Source organism: Elephas maximus, chromosome 4, assembly GCF_024166365.1.
Source record: "Elephas maximus indicus isolate mEleMax1 chromosome 4, mEleMax1 primary haplotype, whole genome shotgun sequence".
Taxonomy (NCBI): domain Eukaryota; kingdom Metazoa; phylum Chordata; class Mammalia; order Proboscidea; family Elephantidae; genus Elephas; species Elephas maximus.
The window spans coordinates 130,087,312-130,104,777 of record NC_064822.1 but is presented as its reverse complement, the minus strand read 5'-3'; the positions used below and the strand labels follow the sequence as shown (position 1 = coordinate 130,104,777).

The 17,466-nt window shown below is 38.5% G+C and overlaps 1 protein-coding gene across 6 annotated transcripts in view; it reads right to left on the bottom strand.

The window, feature by feature from the left end:
* CPSF6 (cleavage and polyadenylation specific factor 6) overlaps positions 1-17,466 on the bottom strand; it is a 40,772-nt gene that overhangs the window by 14,024 nt on the left and 9,282 nt on the right. For 4 of the 6 annotated variants that reach the window (XM_049883848.1, XM_049883850.1, XM_049883849.1 and 1 more), the window contains exons 3-8: positions 12,484-12,587; positions 8,238-8,383; positions 7,168-7,341; positions 6,927-7,037; positions 5,980-6,484; positions 579-694 (exon numbers count right to left, since the gene is read on the bottom strand). In XM_049883848.1, coding sequence (XP_049739805.1) covers positions 579-694; positions 5,980-6,484; positions 6,927-7,037; positions 7,168-7,341; positions 8,238-8,383; positions 12,484-12,587 — 1,156 coding nt within the window. The remainder of the gene's footprint in view (positions 1-578; positions 695-5,979; positions 6,485-6,926; positions 7,038-7,167; positions 7,342-8,237; positions 8,384-12,483; positions 12,588-17,466) is intronic. The other 2 variants (XM_049883852.1, XM_049883853.1) reach the window with 1 other exon arrangement.

Genomic DNA, 17,466 nt, shown 5'->3' with positions numbered 1-17,466 from the left:
ATACCAACAAATCACTTGGGGTTAAGGTAATTTGTTAGTGGTTCACCTTTAGCAAAAAGCTTTCATGTACATGAAATTAACCCAATTTGTTATTATTACACCTGTGTGAAACAGATTAACATTTTGCAAATACGAAAATATGTGAGCTTTCTTAAGGGCCCAGAGCTAAGACTTAAATCTACACCTAATAATTTAAAACTAAGGGTCTTTCCACTACACTGTGACTTATCTATAAGCTTCTTTCAATGTCTTTTAAATAAATTATAGGTAATTTACTGCGTGGTACAAATGGTTAAGCATTGGACTGCCTGATACTAACCAAAAGGTTGGCAGTTCAAACCCACCCAGAGAAACCCTGGAAGACAGGCCTGGTGATCTGCTTCCTAAAGGTCACAGCCTTGAAAACCCTACTGAGCAGGTCTACTCTGCACACTTGGGGGCCCGCCAGCAACAACGATGATTTGAGAAGATAAAAAGACCTACTGTATGTAAATAACTCATCTTCAAGACGGCACTTGCAAGTTTTAGGTCATAACAACATAAATAAGAAACATTAGTACAAGAAGAAATATACAAACCAGCACTGGCATCAGACACAGCTCTTGAAATGGCACTGCTTGAGATTGCCCTATTTCTATTCATGATTTCTTCAAACTCAGCTTCACTCAATGGCGTTCTTGCAGTATCCATTTCTCTATAACGTCAAAATAATCCTTAAATTATACTCAACAGATTTTCTAAGTTAATTGTAACAGTGCAAAGCAATTCATACTAGCTGCTTTTGACAAGGGCCTCAGAGATAGTGGTTACCTTTCAAGATTAAAGAATGCTTGTTCTTTCCTACAAAGACAACAAGTCTAAACAAAATTCTCTTACACTACTACCTTTCAACTGAAATAGAAACCGCATTTTCCTGGAGGATAAAAATAATAAATTTACATATCTGTAATACTTTTCAGAGTCAAAAACATATAATAAGTTGTTCTTAAGAACATATACAGAGACAAAGACAGAAGGAAGGAGGGAGGTAGAGGGTTGAAGAGAAGGGAAGGAAGAGGGTGCCGACTGCAAGAAAATATATGCCTATACAACAGGAGTAGAAATTTGGTTTCATTTATGTTTGGATCCACTAGTCACAGGGCCCAACTCACAGCAGAGGGATAATAAATGTCTGATTAATTAATAGAATATAAATTTCATGAAGGACAAGATCTTATACTGCCTTGTTTGCCACTGAATCTCTACCAAGGAAATCTGGCATGAAAAAAGGAATATAAAAGTGTACATATATGTTGAAAGAAAAATTTAATAAAATTCCAGGATTTTATAAAAATTGACAACTAGTAACTACATGTACGGTACAAAACAAGGTACAATTTCTACAGACTTAGAAGTTATAAAGCAGGACAATGTGAGTTGAGGCAAGCAGTAACAGTTCATGCCAACAAAAAGAAGAAACAGCTAAATTAACTTTTTACATGCTTATAAGCTCTTATTGTTATATTATTTGCGTAATACCTCCCAAATAATTTCTAAATTATTTCCAAACTTTATAAACATTCTGAGCGAATTATAAATTATTCAAAAAATGTGTGATTTCAACGAAATGTTGTGACTTGTGTCCATCCTATCCACTCCCAAAAAATACCACCGTTGTTCTTTAATTTTCAATTTTAAAGTCAATAACCAAAAAATTATTCTTGAAAACCTGAAATTGTAGTAATTCTGTATTATGTTAAGGAAAGGACATAAGACTCAAGACATTTTCAAGCCAAGTCCCATAACACACTCTTACACACAGTAAGGGTGAATACTTTTTTTTCTCCTCGCTTTAGAATGGCATTTTTTTTTTTTTACCTGTGCTTTAGGTGAAAGTTTAAGTACAGAGTAAATCAGTTACTCATTCAACAATTTATATACAAATTGTTTTGTGACAATGGTTACAATCCCCACGATGTGTCAATACTCTCCCTCTTTCCACCTGGGTCCCCTGTTTCCATGTCTCTTCCTGCCTTCTTGCCCTTGCTTTTGAGCAGGTGTTGCCCATATGGTCTCATTTACGTGACTGAGCTAAGCAGCACATTCCTCATGTGTATTATCATTTGTTTTATAGACCTGTGTAATCTCTGGCTGAAGGATAAACTTCTGGAGTGACTTCAGTTCTGAGTTAAAAGGGTGTTCGGGGGGGCATAGTCTTGGGATTCTTCCAGTCTTTGTCAGACCAGTAAGCCTGGTGTTTTTTTTTGTGAATTTGAATTTTGCTCTACATATTTCTCTGGTTCTGTCTGGGACCCTAGACTGTGATCCTTGTCAGAATGATTGGTTGTAGTAGCCAGGCACCATCAAGTTGTTCTGGGCTCAGGCTAGTGGAGGCCTATCAGTCCTCTGGACTAACATTTCCCACCTGTCTTTGGTTTTCTCCATTCTCCTTTGCTCTGGACGAGCTGGGACCAGTAGGTGAATCTTAGATGGCCACTCGCAAGCTTTTAAGGCCTCAGACACTATTCACCAAAGTGAGTATAAACTATGTTACACCAATTGACCTAGATGTTCCAAGACCACAGGCCTAAGCCCTCAGCCCAGTAACACCATCCCTCAGGGTGTCTGGATGTGTCTATGAAGTTTCTATCACTTTGCCTTGGTCATACTTCCACTATAACGTGCACTGTCTTTTCCGTCACCAACGTTACCACTTATCTACTATCTAGTTACTAATTTCCCCTCCCCTCCCTTGTAACCATCAAAGATTGTTTCTTTCTGTGTGTAAGCCTTCTCTCGAGTTTTTATAATAGTGGTCTCATAAAGTTATCTGTCCTTTTGTGATTGACTTAGTTCACTCAGCGTAATACCCTGCAGATTCACCCATGTTGTAAGATGTTTCACGGGTCATCACTGTTCTTCATTGTTGCATAGTATTCTATTATGTGTATGTACTACAATTTGTTTATCCATTCATCCACTGATGGGCACTTATGTTGTTCTGCATCTCTTTGCTATTGTGAACAGTGCTACAACATGGGCATGCATGCGTCTATTCCTGTGACAGCTCTTATTTCTCTAGGACATACTCCCAGGAGTGGGATTGCTGGATCATAAGATATTTCTATTTCTAGCTTTTTAAGGAAGCACCATATAGCTTTCCACAGTGGTTGTGCCATTTTACATTCTCACCAGCAGTGCCTGAGAGTTCCAATCTCCCTGCAACCTAACATTTTTTTTTTTTTAATTGGTGCTGGTAACGTCCAGTTTTGATTTGCATTTCTCTAAGGGCTAAAGATTGCGAGCATTTCTTCACGCATCTGTTAGCTGTCTGAATTTCTTCTTTAGTGAAGTGCCTATTCATATCCTTTGCCCATTTTTTAAATTGGATTATTTGCCTTTACTGTTACTGTGTTGCAGTATCTTGAAGATTTTAGGGATTAGACCCTTGTCAGGTATGTTGTAGGCAAAATTTTCTTCCCAGTCTGTTGTTCTCTTTTCAGTCTCTTGGTAAAGTCTTTTAACGAGCATAAGTACTTAATTTTTAGGAGATCCCAATCATCTAGTTTATCTTCTGGTGTTTGTGCATTTTTAGTTATGGTTTCTATCCTATTTATACCACATATTAGGGTCCCTAGCATTGTCCTTATTTTTTCTTCCACGATCTTTTATAGTTTTAGGTTTCATATTTAGGTCTTTGATCCATTTTGAATTAGTTTTTGTGTATGGTGTGAGGTATGGGTCCTGTTTCTTTTTTTTTTGACAGACAGACATTCAGTTTTGCCAGCACCATTTGTTAAAGAGACAATGTCTTTTTCCTATTTAATGGACTTATGGGCAAGAGTGAATACTTGATATATAGTTACTGATTGGAATTAAAGTGAACAGAAGGAAAGTTACACTAGACTTACAGTTGAAACATTTTTCCAAAGAAAGCAAAGCATTTTCTGGCAGTCATCAACATGTAATCTTCATGAATAAGCAACAATCAGTAGACTTTGTTTATGAGACAATAAAATATACTGATGTCTTAAGCCTGTACAAATTGTATGGAGTTAGACTGACATTTAGTTCCATTTCCACAGGACTTTATCAGATAAATTAAAATACAAGGTAGTTTAATAATGATAGTGAAAAAAATGTAAAAACGAATGATAAACCAAAGGAAACAGAATGGGGCACTTGCAAATTCAAGCAGTTCTTCAGAAATGATAAAGTTTCCTCAATTATGATTTGAGAATGGATAATTTTGAAATTACTTTAGAAGGGGGCTTAGAGATCATTTGGGTGAACAGTGGTTTCCACCCTGTTTTTCACTAAGGAAAAAAAACCAAGCGCTGATCAGTATGTAGAGAAACTGGAACCCTCATCCATTGCAGGCGGGACTATAAAATGGTTCAGCCACTGTTGAAACAGTTTGGCAGTTTCTCAAAAAGTTAAATAGTCATTTGCCACAGAATGTCTATTCAAGCAATGTCCGTCTGACTACAAAAACATCGGTGGTCCCCAAGTTATGGAAGTCCAACTTACCTAAAACCTACAGTTACGAACCAAACCCCACAAAGCCTAATATATCAAAAAGTCGAGATACAAGGGTTTGTAGTAACAAAATGGGCACTACTTTGCAATGTGCATCTAAACATTATTACTGTAGGATTACAGTAAAGATGTTTTAGTGTATCTGGAAATGTTTCTTTAATGTTTTTATGCAAAAAAAGAACACCATATACTAAGACAAACATTTGACTGATTGACACTAGATAAGAACTGAACCTAACTGTTCTGACTCAGGTACAAATTCAACTTAGAGGAAGACTTAGGAATAGAATTCATTTATGACCTGGGGACTGCCAGGTTCACATGACATCCAAATTACATAATATCCTGTTTCACAAAATGTTATCATGGGTGTTAAGTGTTGCATGACTGTACAGAATCACATTATGACCCAGTAACTTCACTTCTAGGTACGTATACACAAAAGGCTTGAAAGCAAGGATAAAGATGCCTGCACACCAATGTTCACTGCTGCACTATTTGGAATAGCCCAAAGGTGGAAACAACCCAAATGTTCATCGAGAGATGAATGGATAAACAAAATATTACACATGCAATGAAATGATTCAGCCATAAACAGAAATGAACTCCTAATACATGCTGCAACATGGATGAACCTTGAAAACATTATGCTGACTGAAATAACTCTTCACAAAAAGACAAAGAATGCATGCTTCCACTGGAAATAACTAGAATAGGCAAATGCAGAGAGACCAAAGCTTACTAGTGGTTACCAGGTATGGGTGGGCCAGAGTAAGGGGGAGTTACTGCTTCAGGGGCACTGAGTTTCTATTAAGGGTAATAAAAAAATTGGAAATGGGATAGTGGTGATGGTTGCACATGGGGAATGTAATTAATGTCACTGAGTCTTACACATAAAAATGGTTGAAATGGCAAATGTGTTGTTACATATATTTTACCACAATTTTAAAAAATACACATCAGGACTAGAAAACAGATAATAATCAGCTACTCGGAACTCCTGATTAGCAACAGATAATCAATAGTACCTACCAAACAAAATGATCTAATTCTTAAAATACTAAAGAAACTTTATAGTGTCATCAAAAGTGATATTTAGACGATAAAATTTTGAAAATTGCTTAAGGATCCTATTTGCTGTCTTACATTATCTTTATTAACCTCTTTCACTTTTAAAAATGATGGAATGAACCCCCCACCCTCCCCTCAAGATTTAGTGACTTGCTTGCTATGTGGCTAAATCATATGGCTATGTAAATGGCAGAGCTGGGATTATTCCAGACCCTGTTCAGTATTCTCACTTTAACAAGATGCCTCTTCCAACTGGAAGAAAAAACAATACAAAAAAATTAATTACCTAGGGAAAGGCCAGCATTGTAACATAAGTCAGTGATGGAGCTTAGAGAATCTTTTACCAATCAAAAATACTAAGTCTACTTTCAAAGAAACACACTAACTTACCTTCCAGGGGGCCCATAGTCACCCCTATCATATGGTGGGGGTCGGCCATATGGGTCCGTTGGTGGTGGACCCCGGCTATCCGATGTAGGCATGCCGCTGTTAGTTGGTGGAGGAAAGAAAGCTGGGTTCACATGTGGAGCTGGTGGCGGGGCACCTGGAGGTGGTCCAGGAAGATGCGGAGGAGGAGCAAGTGTCAGGGGTGGCCCAAGAGGGCCAGGTGGGCGAGGTGGAAAGGGGCCTGGAGGTGGAGGTGGTCCCTGTTGTGGAGGTGGTGGGCCAGGAGGGGGGCCGTAGCCTGGAACTGGAGGTGGAGGGCCAGGAGGAAGCGGACCCAATGGAGGCTGCCCAAAAGGTTGTCCAGGAAAAAGAACTGGCGGTGGAGGGCGATCTCCTCGATTAGGAGGCCCAGCTAGTGGAGGAGGCAGAACCTGACCAGGAGGTGGAGGACCTGGTGGACCAGGTGGGCCTGGAGGACCTAATGGTGGACGTGGTGGAGTCTGTCCAGCTATAGAATAAAGGAAAGAGAAAGAGAAAGAGAGAAAAAAGCTTCAATAAAGATATTTTAACCTCTATGTCAAGATTATTCTCTTAAAGCATAACCCACAGACCAAGATTCTTTCTCTTTAAATGAAACCCATATGGTAAATGCTACACTAACAACTACACAAGCATACCCTTACAAACTTAACTAGCTCAATTTATGCTTAAGAAAAATTACTAAAATAAAACTTTAATTAAGAAGATTACAGGCTTAGAGATATTTTCCATCTTTCAGTGTATACACACTTCTTAAAGTGAAATCACCCACCTTATATTCTACTCTGATGCCAAGCTAGAAAGTGAAACAAGGAAAATTGGTCTTGAAAGGATTTTTTAAGAGGTAAGAAAATAAGACGGATGTAAATATTCTATATATAAGTCAAGCAAGTTTGGAGAAAAATAAAGACCTTTTAGGCCAAAAATGGGTATTTCCTCTATGCTGTGCCCCATATGCCATGGAATCCTAGTTTCCAGGAACAAAGGCCGAGTTCCTTTAACAAGATGCTTGATCAAATTTCCTGGATTCCAAAAATAGCATAACAAGGAGAGTAAGTCACATTAATAATGCATTACTTGAAAAAGAGAGAAAAGGAAAAAGAGGCATTAGGTAGACATGTTTTATCCATGGTAATTTAAGAAAATTTTTACCTGGAAAAGGTGGGGGTGGCCCTCCTGGTCCTGCTGGCCCAGGAAATCTGTCCCCACCAGGAACAGCCCCTGGAAAACGGCCCCGTCCTCTACCACCTTGTGGAAATGCTGCACGTGAACTGCCTCCTGGAGGACCAGCTTTACCTTCCCCAGACATTTGTCCTGATTGTGTAGCTGCAAATATCCAAAGACTCATAAATAGCACTTATTAAAACAGTTCTCTGAAATGTAACCACTGTTATTAGGAAAAATTCTATTTCAAACTCCATTTGCACTATATATTAACTTGCAGGCGCCTTGGGCCTGTGCAAACTACATGAGATGTATTCATTAGGAAAATATTCACATCTATCTAAGTTCTTCTGAAGTCTCAAAATCTAGGTTGAAAGGTATATCCAATGAATAAATAGGGGTTATTTTCAAAATACCAGTACTTTGCAGCAGCCAAGACTGAAATTCTTCAACAGAAATCTTAATTTCAGTAGCACAGATCATTTAAATTTTGTAACATATTCTTCAGTTAAGTCTTAAGTGCTAAAACATTAAAAGAAAAACAACCACTTGAATTTGTTAATTACATGATCATCCATCTTAAATCTCTTTAAATGATAACATTCATAAGTATGTTAATGGAAAATCTTCTCTATATTCACTTTACCAAGTGGTGAAAGGTCTTGGTGCCAAGCAGAAAATCAACCGATACTTTGTGGTTATCAGTGCTCTCTCCCTGACCATAACACATATCCACTTTCCTTAAATCTAAGGACTCGAATGTAGTTTCTTTCTTTCTCTAAGATGGCAGTGATGGGACAAGAATAAAATGACTAAAGAATTTGCACACTGTTGCATAATATTGGGTCAGTGACATCTAGAGAATAATGGAATGGGAGTAGGTTTCCAGTATATGGGCCCATAGCCATAACAGTAATTAAATCAAAGCATGGATGTTCAAAGGGATTTCCTAATGATCTAAATATTAAGATGATTTCCCCAGTACAATGCCTAACAAATGCTAGCAACACTAGTTAAAGTACACATCTTTTAATAAAAGCCTCTGATGGATAGCTTACTTTTCCTGGACTGCATTTCAAATTGACTCAGGAACTGTTTATTGCATGGAGTTACAACAGGATTCTGACCATGTAGTTCTCTTTTAGGCAACAGATCCATTAGCTTTTTTGAGGATGCTTCAGATCCAACACCAACGAGGGCAAACCTAAAACATTTTAAAAGAGTGAGAACAGAGTGAGGAGGGATTAATAATGTTACTATTATTAAAAAAGGAAAACAGTCTTACAACTATCACCACAATCAATTTAGAAGATTTTTATCAACCTCAAAAGAAACGCTGTATCCGTTAGCAGTCATTCCCCCATTTCCTACCCTCTGCATCTTACGGAGCCACTAATCTACACCCTGTCACTACAGATTTGCCTATTCTGGACATTTCGTATAAATGGAATCATACAATATATAGCCTTTTGTGTCTGGCTTCTTTCACTTACCTGATGTTTTTAAAGCTTCATTCATGTTATAGGGAAACCCCGGTGGTGTAGTGGTTAAGTGCTACGGCTGCTAAGCAAAGGGTTGGCAATTCAAACCCACCAGGCACTACTTGGAAACTCTATGGGGCAGTTCTACTGTCCTACAGGGTCAATATGAGTCAGAATTGACTCGACTGCAATGGGTTTGGTTTTTTTTTTTTTTTTGGTCATGTTATAGCATGTATCAGCACTTCATTTCTTTTAGTTGCCAAAAAATCTTATATGGATGTACCACCTTTTATTTATCCATTCATCTGTCGATGGCCCTTTGGGTTGTTTCCACTTTTTTAGCAATTATGAATATTCTGCTATGAACATTTGTGGAAAAGTTTTGTATGCTTTCAGTTCTCTTCGGTACGTATCTAGGAGTGGAATTATGGGGTCATATAGTAACTGTGTCTAACTTTTTGAAGAACTCCCAGATTGTCTTCCAAAGTGGCGGCACCATTTACATTTCCGCCACCAATGTATAAGGGTTTCAGCTTCCCCACATTGCTGCCTACACTTGTTATTATCTGTCTTTTTGATCACAGCCATCCTAGTGGGTATGAAGTGGCATCTCATTATAGTTTTCATATGCATTTGCCTGCTGGCTAATGATGGTGAACATCTTTTCATTTGCTTATTGGTCATTCATCTATCTTCTTTGGAGAACCATCAATTCAGATCCTATACCCATTTTTTTAATTATCTGTGTTTTTATTATTGAGTTGCAAGAATTCTTTATATATTCTAGACACAAGTCCCTTAGCAGGTGTGTTCTGCAAAATTTTCTCCCATTCTGCAGGTTGTAGTTTCACTTTCTTGACAGGGCCCTTTGAAGCACAAGTTTTTAATTTTGAAGATGTCCAATTTATAATTTCTGTTTGTGCTTTGGGTGCTGTATCTAAAAATGAGGCTGTATGCTCATGTATTCTTATGAGAGTGAAATTTTTTCTTAATTTAAGTTGCACTAGTTATGTCTAGATAATGGAAGTTTACTTCCTGGTTGCAAAAGCTTAAAAATTTTACCCAGCTTCCTACATCCCTATCTTTCTAAACCGGAGTACAGTGAACACAATTCATAATCCTATGCTATAATTAGTGATGTCCTAGGGATGAGTTGAGCAGAAATGTCCACCCCTATCCAAGCATTTACTCTACACGTATTAAAAAGTCTCAGAATGCTATGCTTGTCAAAGTATATACCAACACCAAACTGTGTGGCTGTCAAGTCAATTCCAACTCATAGCAACCCTACAGGACAGAGTAGGACTGCCCCATAGGGTTTCCAAGGAGCAGCTGGTGGATTCAAACTGCCAACCTTTTGGTTAGCAGCCGAGCTCTTAAGTTCAGTTATTCTAGCAAACCAAAGATCCAGTACCTTCAAAACTAAGAAGAACACCCCCCGCCTCCGCCCCCAATAGCATCCATTTGTTTCAAGACCTCATTTGCTATACTGGGAAGACTATAAGATCTGCGGATCATTACCTGTCATGTTTTCCAAAATCCTTATCAAGGTAAGAGATTAAACTATAGTTTGTCAATTTCTCTACAAAGAGAGGCCTCTGGTCTCAACATTTTTGATCCTCAGCATATACAAATTTTTCAAGCATTACTTGCATACATAATTGCTTGTTATATAAACATATTTACCAAAATAAAAATAAGATCATAATTGTTTGTTACCTTCCTTATCAAGTAGAATCAAGCAATACGAAATGCCAGTTTTATCATGTAGCTATTTTCATGCAGACAATAAGTGAGGTTCAGATTCATTTACACTCATTCTTCCCAGATAGCTGAGTGTAAATCGTTTATGCTTGACTACTGATCTAGGGGAGTCCTGGTGGCAGTGGTTAAAGTGCTCAACTGCTAACCAACAAGGTCATAGCTCAAACTCACCAACTGCTTCGTGGGAGAAAGATCTGGCAGTCTGTTCTTGTAAAGATTTACAGTCTTGGAAACCCTATGGAGGAGTTCTACTCTGTTCTATAAGGTAGTTATGAGTCGGAATCACCTGGATAGCAATAGTTTTTTTTTTTTTTTGGACTAATCTTAATGTTGGTGGTTTAAACCCACAGTGGTGCTGCGAAAAAAGGCCTGGTGACCTGCTTTTGTAAAAGCTTAAGCCAAGAAAACCCTATTGAGCAGTTCTACTCTGTAAAAACACTTGAGTCGTCATGTGTTGGAATCAACTGGACAGCAAAGGGATTTACCACGTGTCACACATTATTCTAGGGCAGTGTTACTCAAAGTGTAGTCCTTGGGCCAATGCCAGTCAGAAATTCAGAAAGTGAGAGCAAGCATTTTAAAACTAACAATTTGACACTGTCAGAGCATCTAAAAATGTGATCATTTTCCTACTATGTGACTGATTTTAAAACAAATAAAATATACTATAGGAAAAAAAGAGATGGGAGCAGAAGGTGCTACTGTATATAGGGTGTCAGGGAAGGAAACTCTTAAGAGTCCTAAATGAAGTAAAGCAGCACAGCCATCTGGATATCTGGGGGCAAAGTAAACCAAGAAGAGGAAACAATGCAAAGGTCCTAGATGGGGATGGATTTGAGGAATAGCAAGGAGATTAATGCAGCTCCAGCAGTATAAGAAAGGGGAAGTGTGGTAGGAGAGGTGGTGGGGAAACAGATCATCCTGTGCCTTGTGAGCAAAGGTAAAGATTCTGGCTTTTACTGAGTAAAAAAGGAAGTTTTTCAGCAGACAAGTCTATGATGCCACATTTAAAAAAACACTGCTACTATACAGAGTATGACTATAAGAGATTAGGACAAAAGCAGAAGGCTGTTGCAAGCGTTCACGTGAGAGACGATGGTGGCTTAAAACAGCTGGTAGATGTAAAGTAGTTAGAGTCTGCATACCTCTTTAAAATATTCTTAGCTTACTGTAAAAATATTTTCTTAGCTGGGTACAACCTTTTTTGGAGAACTGAGCAACATAAAATAAGCACATTCTTTACTGCAGTATTCTGCGCCTAGCAATTTATCTTAAATAAAATCTAAAAACCTGCACCTAAAGATTTATACAAGACGATGCCTGCTGCATTATTCATTATAGGAAAAATTGTGAACAACCTAGATAACAAGTAAGAATGGTAAAATAAATTACAGTAGCATGCCAGTATGCTGGAAAGTATTAGACATTAGAAAGTGTATGTATTTCCTGGCAAATATTGGTTTTACGTCTTGCATCAAACATGTTACAAAATGTGAATTATAATCCTAATTTATAAGAAAAATGATTCATGCATTAGGAAAAAATCTGAAAGTATATCCACTAAAATGTTAAGAGCAATCGTCTATGGATGGTGAGATGGTGGATTTTTATTTTCTTCCTTTTGGATATCTGTAGACTACAATGTTTCCATAACGAACCTATTTCACTTATACAAGTTATACAGTTTAATAAAAAGCAAAAATCCAAGGTACTCATATAATTCTCCAGTTGTCCATCATCCCTCATCACTTAATCACAGTGATAGCAGTGCTTCCTTCACAGTCACTTCAATAATCATTTCAACCACAGAAGGAGAAAATTTGGGGAATATTACAATAGATCTAGTTTGTCCAAGCCTTCAATTCCACTAGTTTTAGTGAGCTGGACCACAAGATTAGAGTACGAATTTTGTCTAAGAACCTCCTTCCAATATGGATAATCAAGTGTCCAATACATGCACTAATTGGCATGAACTTCTATGAAGTTATAAAAAATTCTAATTACTACCTACTTACGTTAGGAAAAAGATTAAAAAAAAAACAAAAAACAAAATTCTTACCCTTTTGACTGCCCATTTGCCCGATTTTCAAAAAACTTTATCTCCAAAATATCATTTACTCCCAAAGAATGAACTGCTTCAGTTAAGTCTTCATCTGTTGTCCACTGCAAGACATTTACCTCTCGTTAATCATCAAAACGTAACTATTGTTTCAACTTAGTTTTCACGGGTAAACTCAGGATAAACAAGAAAATTAATGCTCTGTGAAAATTCAACTGCAGTTACTGCCACTCAGCCTCCAATTTCCAAAGAGCACAAATGTATCTAAGAACATAACTTCCCTGAATTTCTAGAAATTAGGAGGTACATAACCTTAAAGATAGATGTTTTACCCAAGAGTTTCTGATCCCTCCCAACTTTAAATTGCTATGATTTTACACTGTCAAAAACTCTCACTTGTCCCTTTCTCCCTTTAAAGAATGTATTTTGTGGTATAAATTCCATCCTATATTTGATAAGAAGGTAGAGAAAGAAAACACACACACGTATCGAGTGACTACCACATACCTCCATGAGCTGCTCCTTAGAAACCCTATTGGGCAGTTCTACTCTGTCCTATAGAGTTGCTGTCAGTCAGAATCAACTTGATGGCAATGAGTTTTTATAACGTACTTCACACTATTTCTTAACTCTCAAAACAATCCTTTATGTACAGTCTTACCCTCATCCTACACATGATGCAATGGAGAGGCTAAACAACTTGCCCAATGTCACAAAACTAATAGATGGAGGAGCTAAGATTCAAATTCTTACTGAAAACCAATACTCCGTAACTATACTGCTACCATCTCCAATATTGTAAAGACTGCTCAGACTAGGTGGTAGAAGATTGGTCACAATTAATTTTTAAAGTATGTAAACAAGACATTTAAAATACTACTAAGGAAGTGGAAGGCTGACAAGTTTTATTTTGCCTTTTAGACATAAAATTTCATAACTTTCAAGCGTATGCAACATGTTTCTAAGCTAAGATACAAAGATTCTATAGGAGTGTTTTAAATGAATATTTAAGACTTAATGCTAATAAAAATATCAACAGATACACTGAACAAGCAGTTAATGAAGTTCCCAACCAACAATCTTATTCCTAGTCTCACGTACAACCCAAACTAAAATACAACGTACACAGCAGTGCAGTCCTAAAAATCCCATTTCAAATTTAAGCACAGAAATAAAACTCAACAAGTCTATAACATGAATTAGAAAATGAAAATTGTTTTTAAACCAGGAGCGGTATTGTATTTCTTTCTTTTTCTCCTACATTTCTGAATTCTGGTATGAGAGCTTATGCAATCATTTTTCTTAGTAAAATTGGGGCATCTGAAGTGAGGTAGGAGTTGTCAGGTGCCGTCGAGTTGGTTCTGACTCAGCAATCCTAGGTACAACAGAAGGAAACACTGTCCATCCCCGCGTCATCTACACAGTAATTGCTGTTTGACTCCATCGTTGTAGTAACTGTGTCAATACCTCTACAGTGTTTTCCTCTTTCTCGCTGACTGTATACTTTACCAAGCATTATATCCTTTTCCAGGGACTGGTCCCTCCTGATAACATGGCCAAAGGACATCAGACAAAGTCTCACCATGTTTGCTTTTAAGGAGCATTCTTCCTCTGGAAGTCCACTGCACATTCAATATTCTTTGCCAACACCATAATTCCAACATATCAATTCTTCTTTGGTCTTCTCTATTCACTGTGCAGTTTTCACGTGCATATGCGGTGACTGAAAATATCATGGCTTGCGTCAGGTGCACCTTAGTCCTCAAAGTGACATCTTTACTTTTTTAACATTTTAAAGGGGTCTTTTGCAGCCGATTTGCCCATGCAATGAATCGTTTCATTTCTTGACTGCTGCTTCCACGGAACAGACTGGAATTGGCCATTTTGAATTGAACAATCACATGGTATACTATGCAGGAACAACAATTTGATTGAGGAAAGGCATTGCATTCATCGTCAAAAAGAACATTTCAAGATCTATCCTGAAGTACTACGCTGTCAGTGATAAGGCAATATCCCTACGCCTACAAGGAAGACCAGTTAATACAACTATGATTCAAATTTATGCACCAACCACTAAGGTCAAAGATGAAGAAACTGAAGATTTTTGCCAACTTCTGCAGGCTGAAATTGATCAAACAGGCAATCAGGATGCATTGATAATTACTGGTAACTGGAATGGGAAAGTTGGAAACAAAGAAGAAGGATCGATAATTAGAAAATACGGCCTTGGTGATAGAAATGATGCCAGAGGTCACGTGAAAGAATCTTGCAAGACCAACGACTTGTTCATTGCAAATACCTTTTTTCACCAAACATGTACGGCAGCTGTACACATGGACCTCACCAGATGGGATACACAGGAATCAAACTGACTACATCTGTGGGAAGAGATGACGGAAAAGCTCAATATCATCAGTCAGAACAAGGCCAGGGGCCCGACTGCAGAACAGACCATCAACTGCTCATATGCAAGTTCAAGCTGAAACTGAAGAAAATTAGAACAAGTCCACAAGAGCCAAAGTACAACCTTGAGTATATCCCACCTGAATTTAGAGGCCATATCAAGAATAGATTTGACATGCTGAACACTAATGACCAAAAACCAGATGAGTTCTGGAATGCCATCAAGTACATCATACATAAAGAAAGCAAGACGTCATTAAAAAGACAGGCGAGAAAGAACAAAATGGATGCCAGAAGAGACTCTGAAACCTGCTCTTGAACACAGAGTACCTAAAGTGAAAGAAAGAAATGATGAAGTAAAAGAGCTGAACAGAAGATTTCAAAGGGTGGCTCTAGAGAAGACAAAGTAAAAGTATTATAATGACATGTGCAAAGGCCTGGAGGTGGAAAACCAAAAGGGAAGAACATGTTTGACATTTCTCAAGCTGAAAGAACTGAAGAAAAAATTCAAGCCTCAAGTTGCAATATTCAAGGATTCTGTGCAGAAAATATTAAATGATGCAGGAACCATCAAAAGAAGATGGGAGGGATACACAGAATCACTACACCAAACAGAATTGGTCGATGGAAGGAATACACAGAATCACTTATACCAAAAAGAGTTGGTCGACAGTCAACCATTTCATGAGGTACCATACGAGCAGGAAACAATGGTACCAAAGGAAGAAGTCCAAGCTGCACTGAAGGCATTAGCGAAAACACTCCAGGAACTGATGGAATATCAACTGAGATGTTTCAACAAAAGGATGCAGCACTGGAAGTGCTCACTCGTCTATGTCAAGAAATTTGGAAGACAGCCACCCAGCTAACTGACTAGTAGAGATCTATACTTATGCCTATTCCCAAGAAAGGTGATCCCACCGAAGGTAGAAATTATCAAACACCATCATTAATATCACGTCCAAGTAAGTAAAATTTTGCCAAAGATCATTCAAAAGAGGCTGCAGCAGTATATCGACAGGGAACTGCCAGAAATTCAAACCGGATTCAGAAGAGGATGTGGAACCAGGGATAGATATCATTGCTGATGTCAGATCAGATCCTGGCTGAAAGCAGAGAACACCAGAAAGATGTTTACCTGTGTTTTACTGACTATGCAAAGGCATTCGACTGTGTGGATCATAACAAATTATGGATAACATTTCAAAGAAATTCCAGAAAACTTAATTGTGCTCACGAAGAACCTGTACATGGATCAAGAGGCAGTTGTTCGAACAGAACATGGGGATACTGCGTGATTTAAAGTCAGGAAAGGTGTACGTCAGGGTTGTATCCTTTCACCATACCTATTTACTCTGTACGCTGAACAAATACTCCTAGAAGCTGGACTACCTGAAGAAGAACAGGGCATCAGGATTGGAGGAAGACTTATTAACAACCCGCATTGTGCAGATGACACAACATTGTTTGCTGAAAGCGAAGAGAACTTGAAGCACTTACTGACGAAGATCAGAGACCACAGCCTTCAGTATGGATAACACCTCAACATAAAGAAAACAAAAATCCTCACAACTGGACCAATAAGCAGCATCATGATAAATGGAGAAAAGAAGTTGTCAAGGATTTCATTTTACTTGGATCCACAATCAACGCCCTTTGAAGCAGTAGTCAAGAAATCAAAATACGCATTGCCTTGGGCGAATCTGCTGCAAAAGACCTCTTTAAGTGTTGAAAAGCAAAAATGTCACCTCGAAGACTAAGGTGTGCCTGACCCAAGCCATGGCATTTTCAATCGCCTCATATGCATGTGAAAGCTGGATGATGAATGAAGAAGGCTGAAGAATTTACACCTTTGAATTGTGGTGCTGGAGAAGAATGCTGAATATACCACAGACTGCCAAAAGAACAAACATATCTGTCTTGGTAGAAGGACAACCCAAATGCTCCTTAAAAGCCAGGATGGCGAGACTGTGTCTCACATACTTTGGACATGCTGTCAGGAGGGATCTGTCCCTGGAGAAGGACATCATATCTGGTAAAGCAGAGGATCAGCGAGAAAGAGGAAGACCCTCAATGAGATGAACTGACACAGTAGCTTCGACAATGGGCTTAAGCATAACGACTGTAAGGATGGTGGTGTAGGACCCAGCAGTGTTTCATTCTGTTGTACATAGGGTCACTATGAATTCAAACGACACAGTGGCACCCAACAACAACAGCTTTCATCGGCACTGACTGTAGATACAAGTAAAATGAAATCCTTGACAACATCACATTTTCTCCTCTCTGGCAAAGTGTGCTTGCCTGCTCTGGATCCTGTTTCCGGCTTGTCATCATCTGACCTCCAGTTCTTGGGATCTGAGCAAGCAGCTTGCCTGACCTACCAACTCTAGGATTCGCTCGCTGGCTTCTGCAGCCCTGTGACCAGCAGCTTGCCTGCCATATGACCTGTGGATTCTGGGTTCATCAGCCCCTACAACCACATAAGTCAGGAAAAGCCTCCACGTGACACCTAACCCCCAGACTTTGGGTCTTGCCAGCCTTCACAAACCCGTGAGCCATTTTCCTTGAGATAAA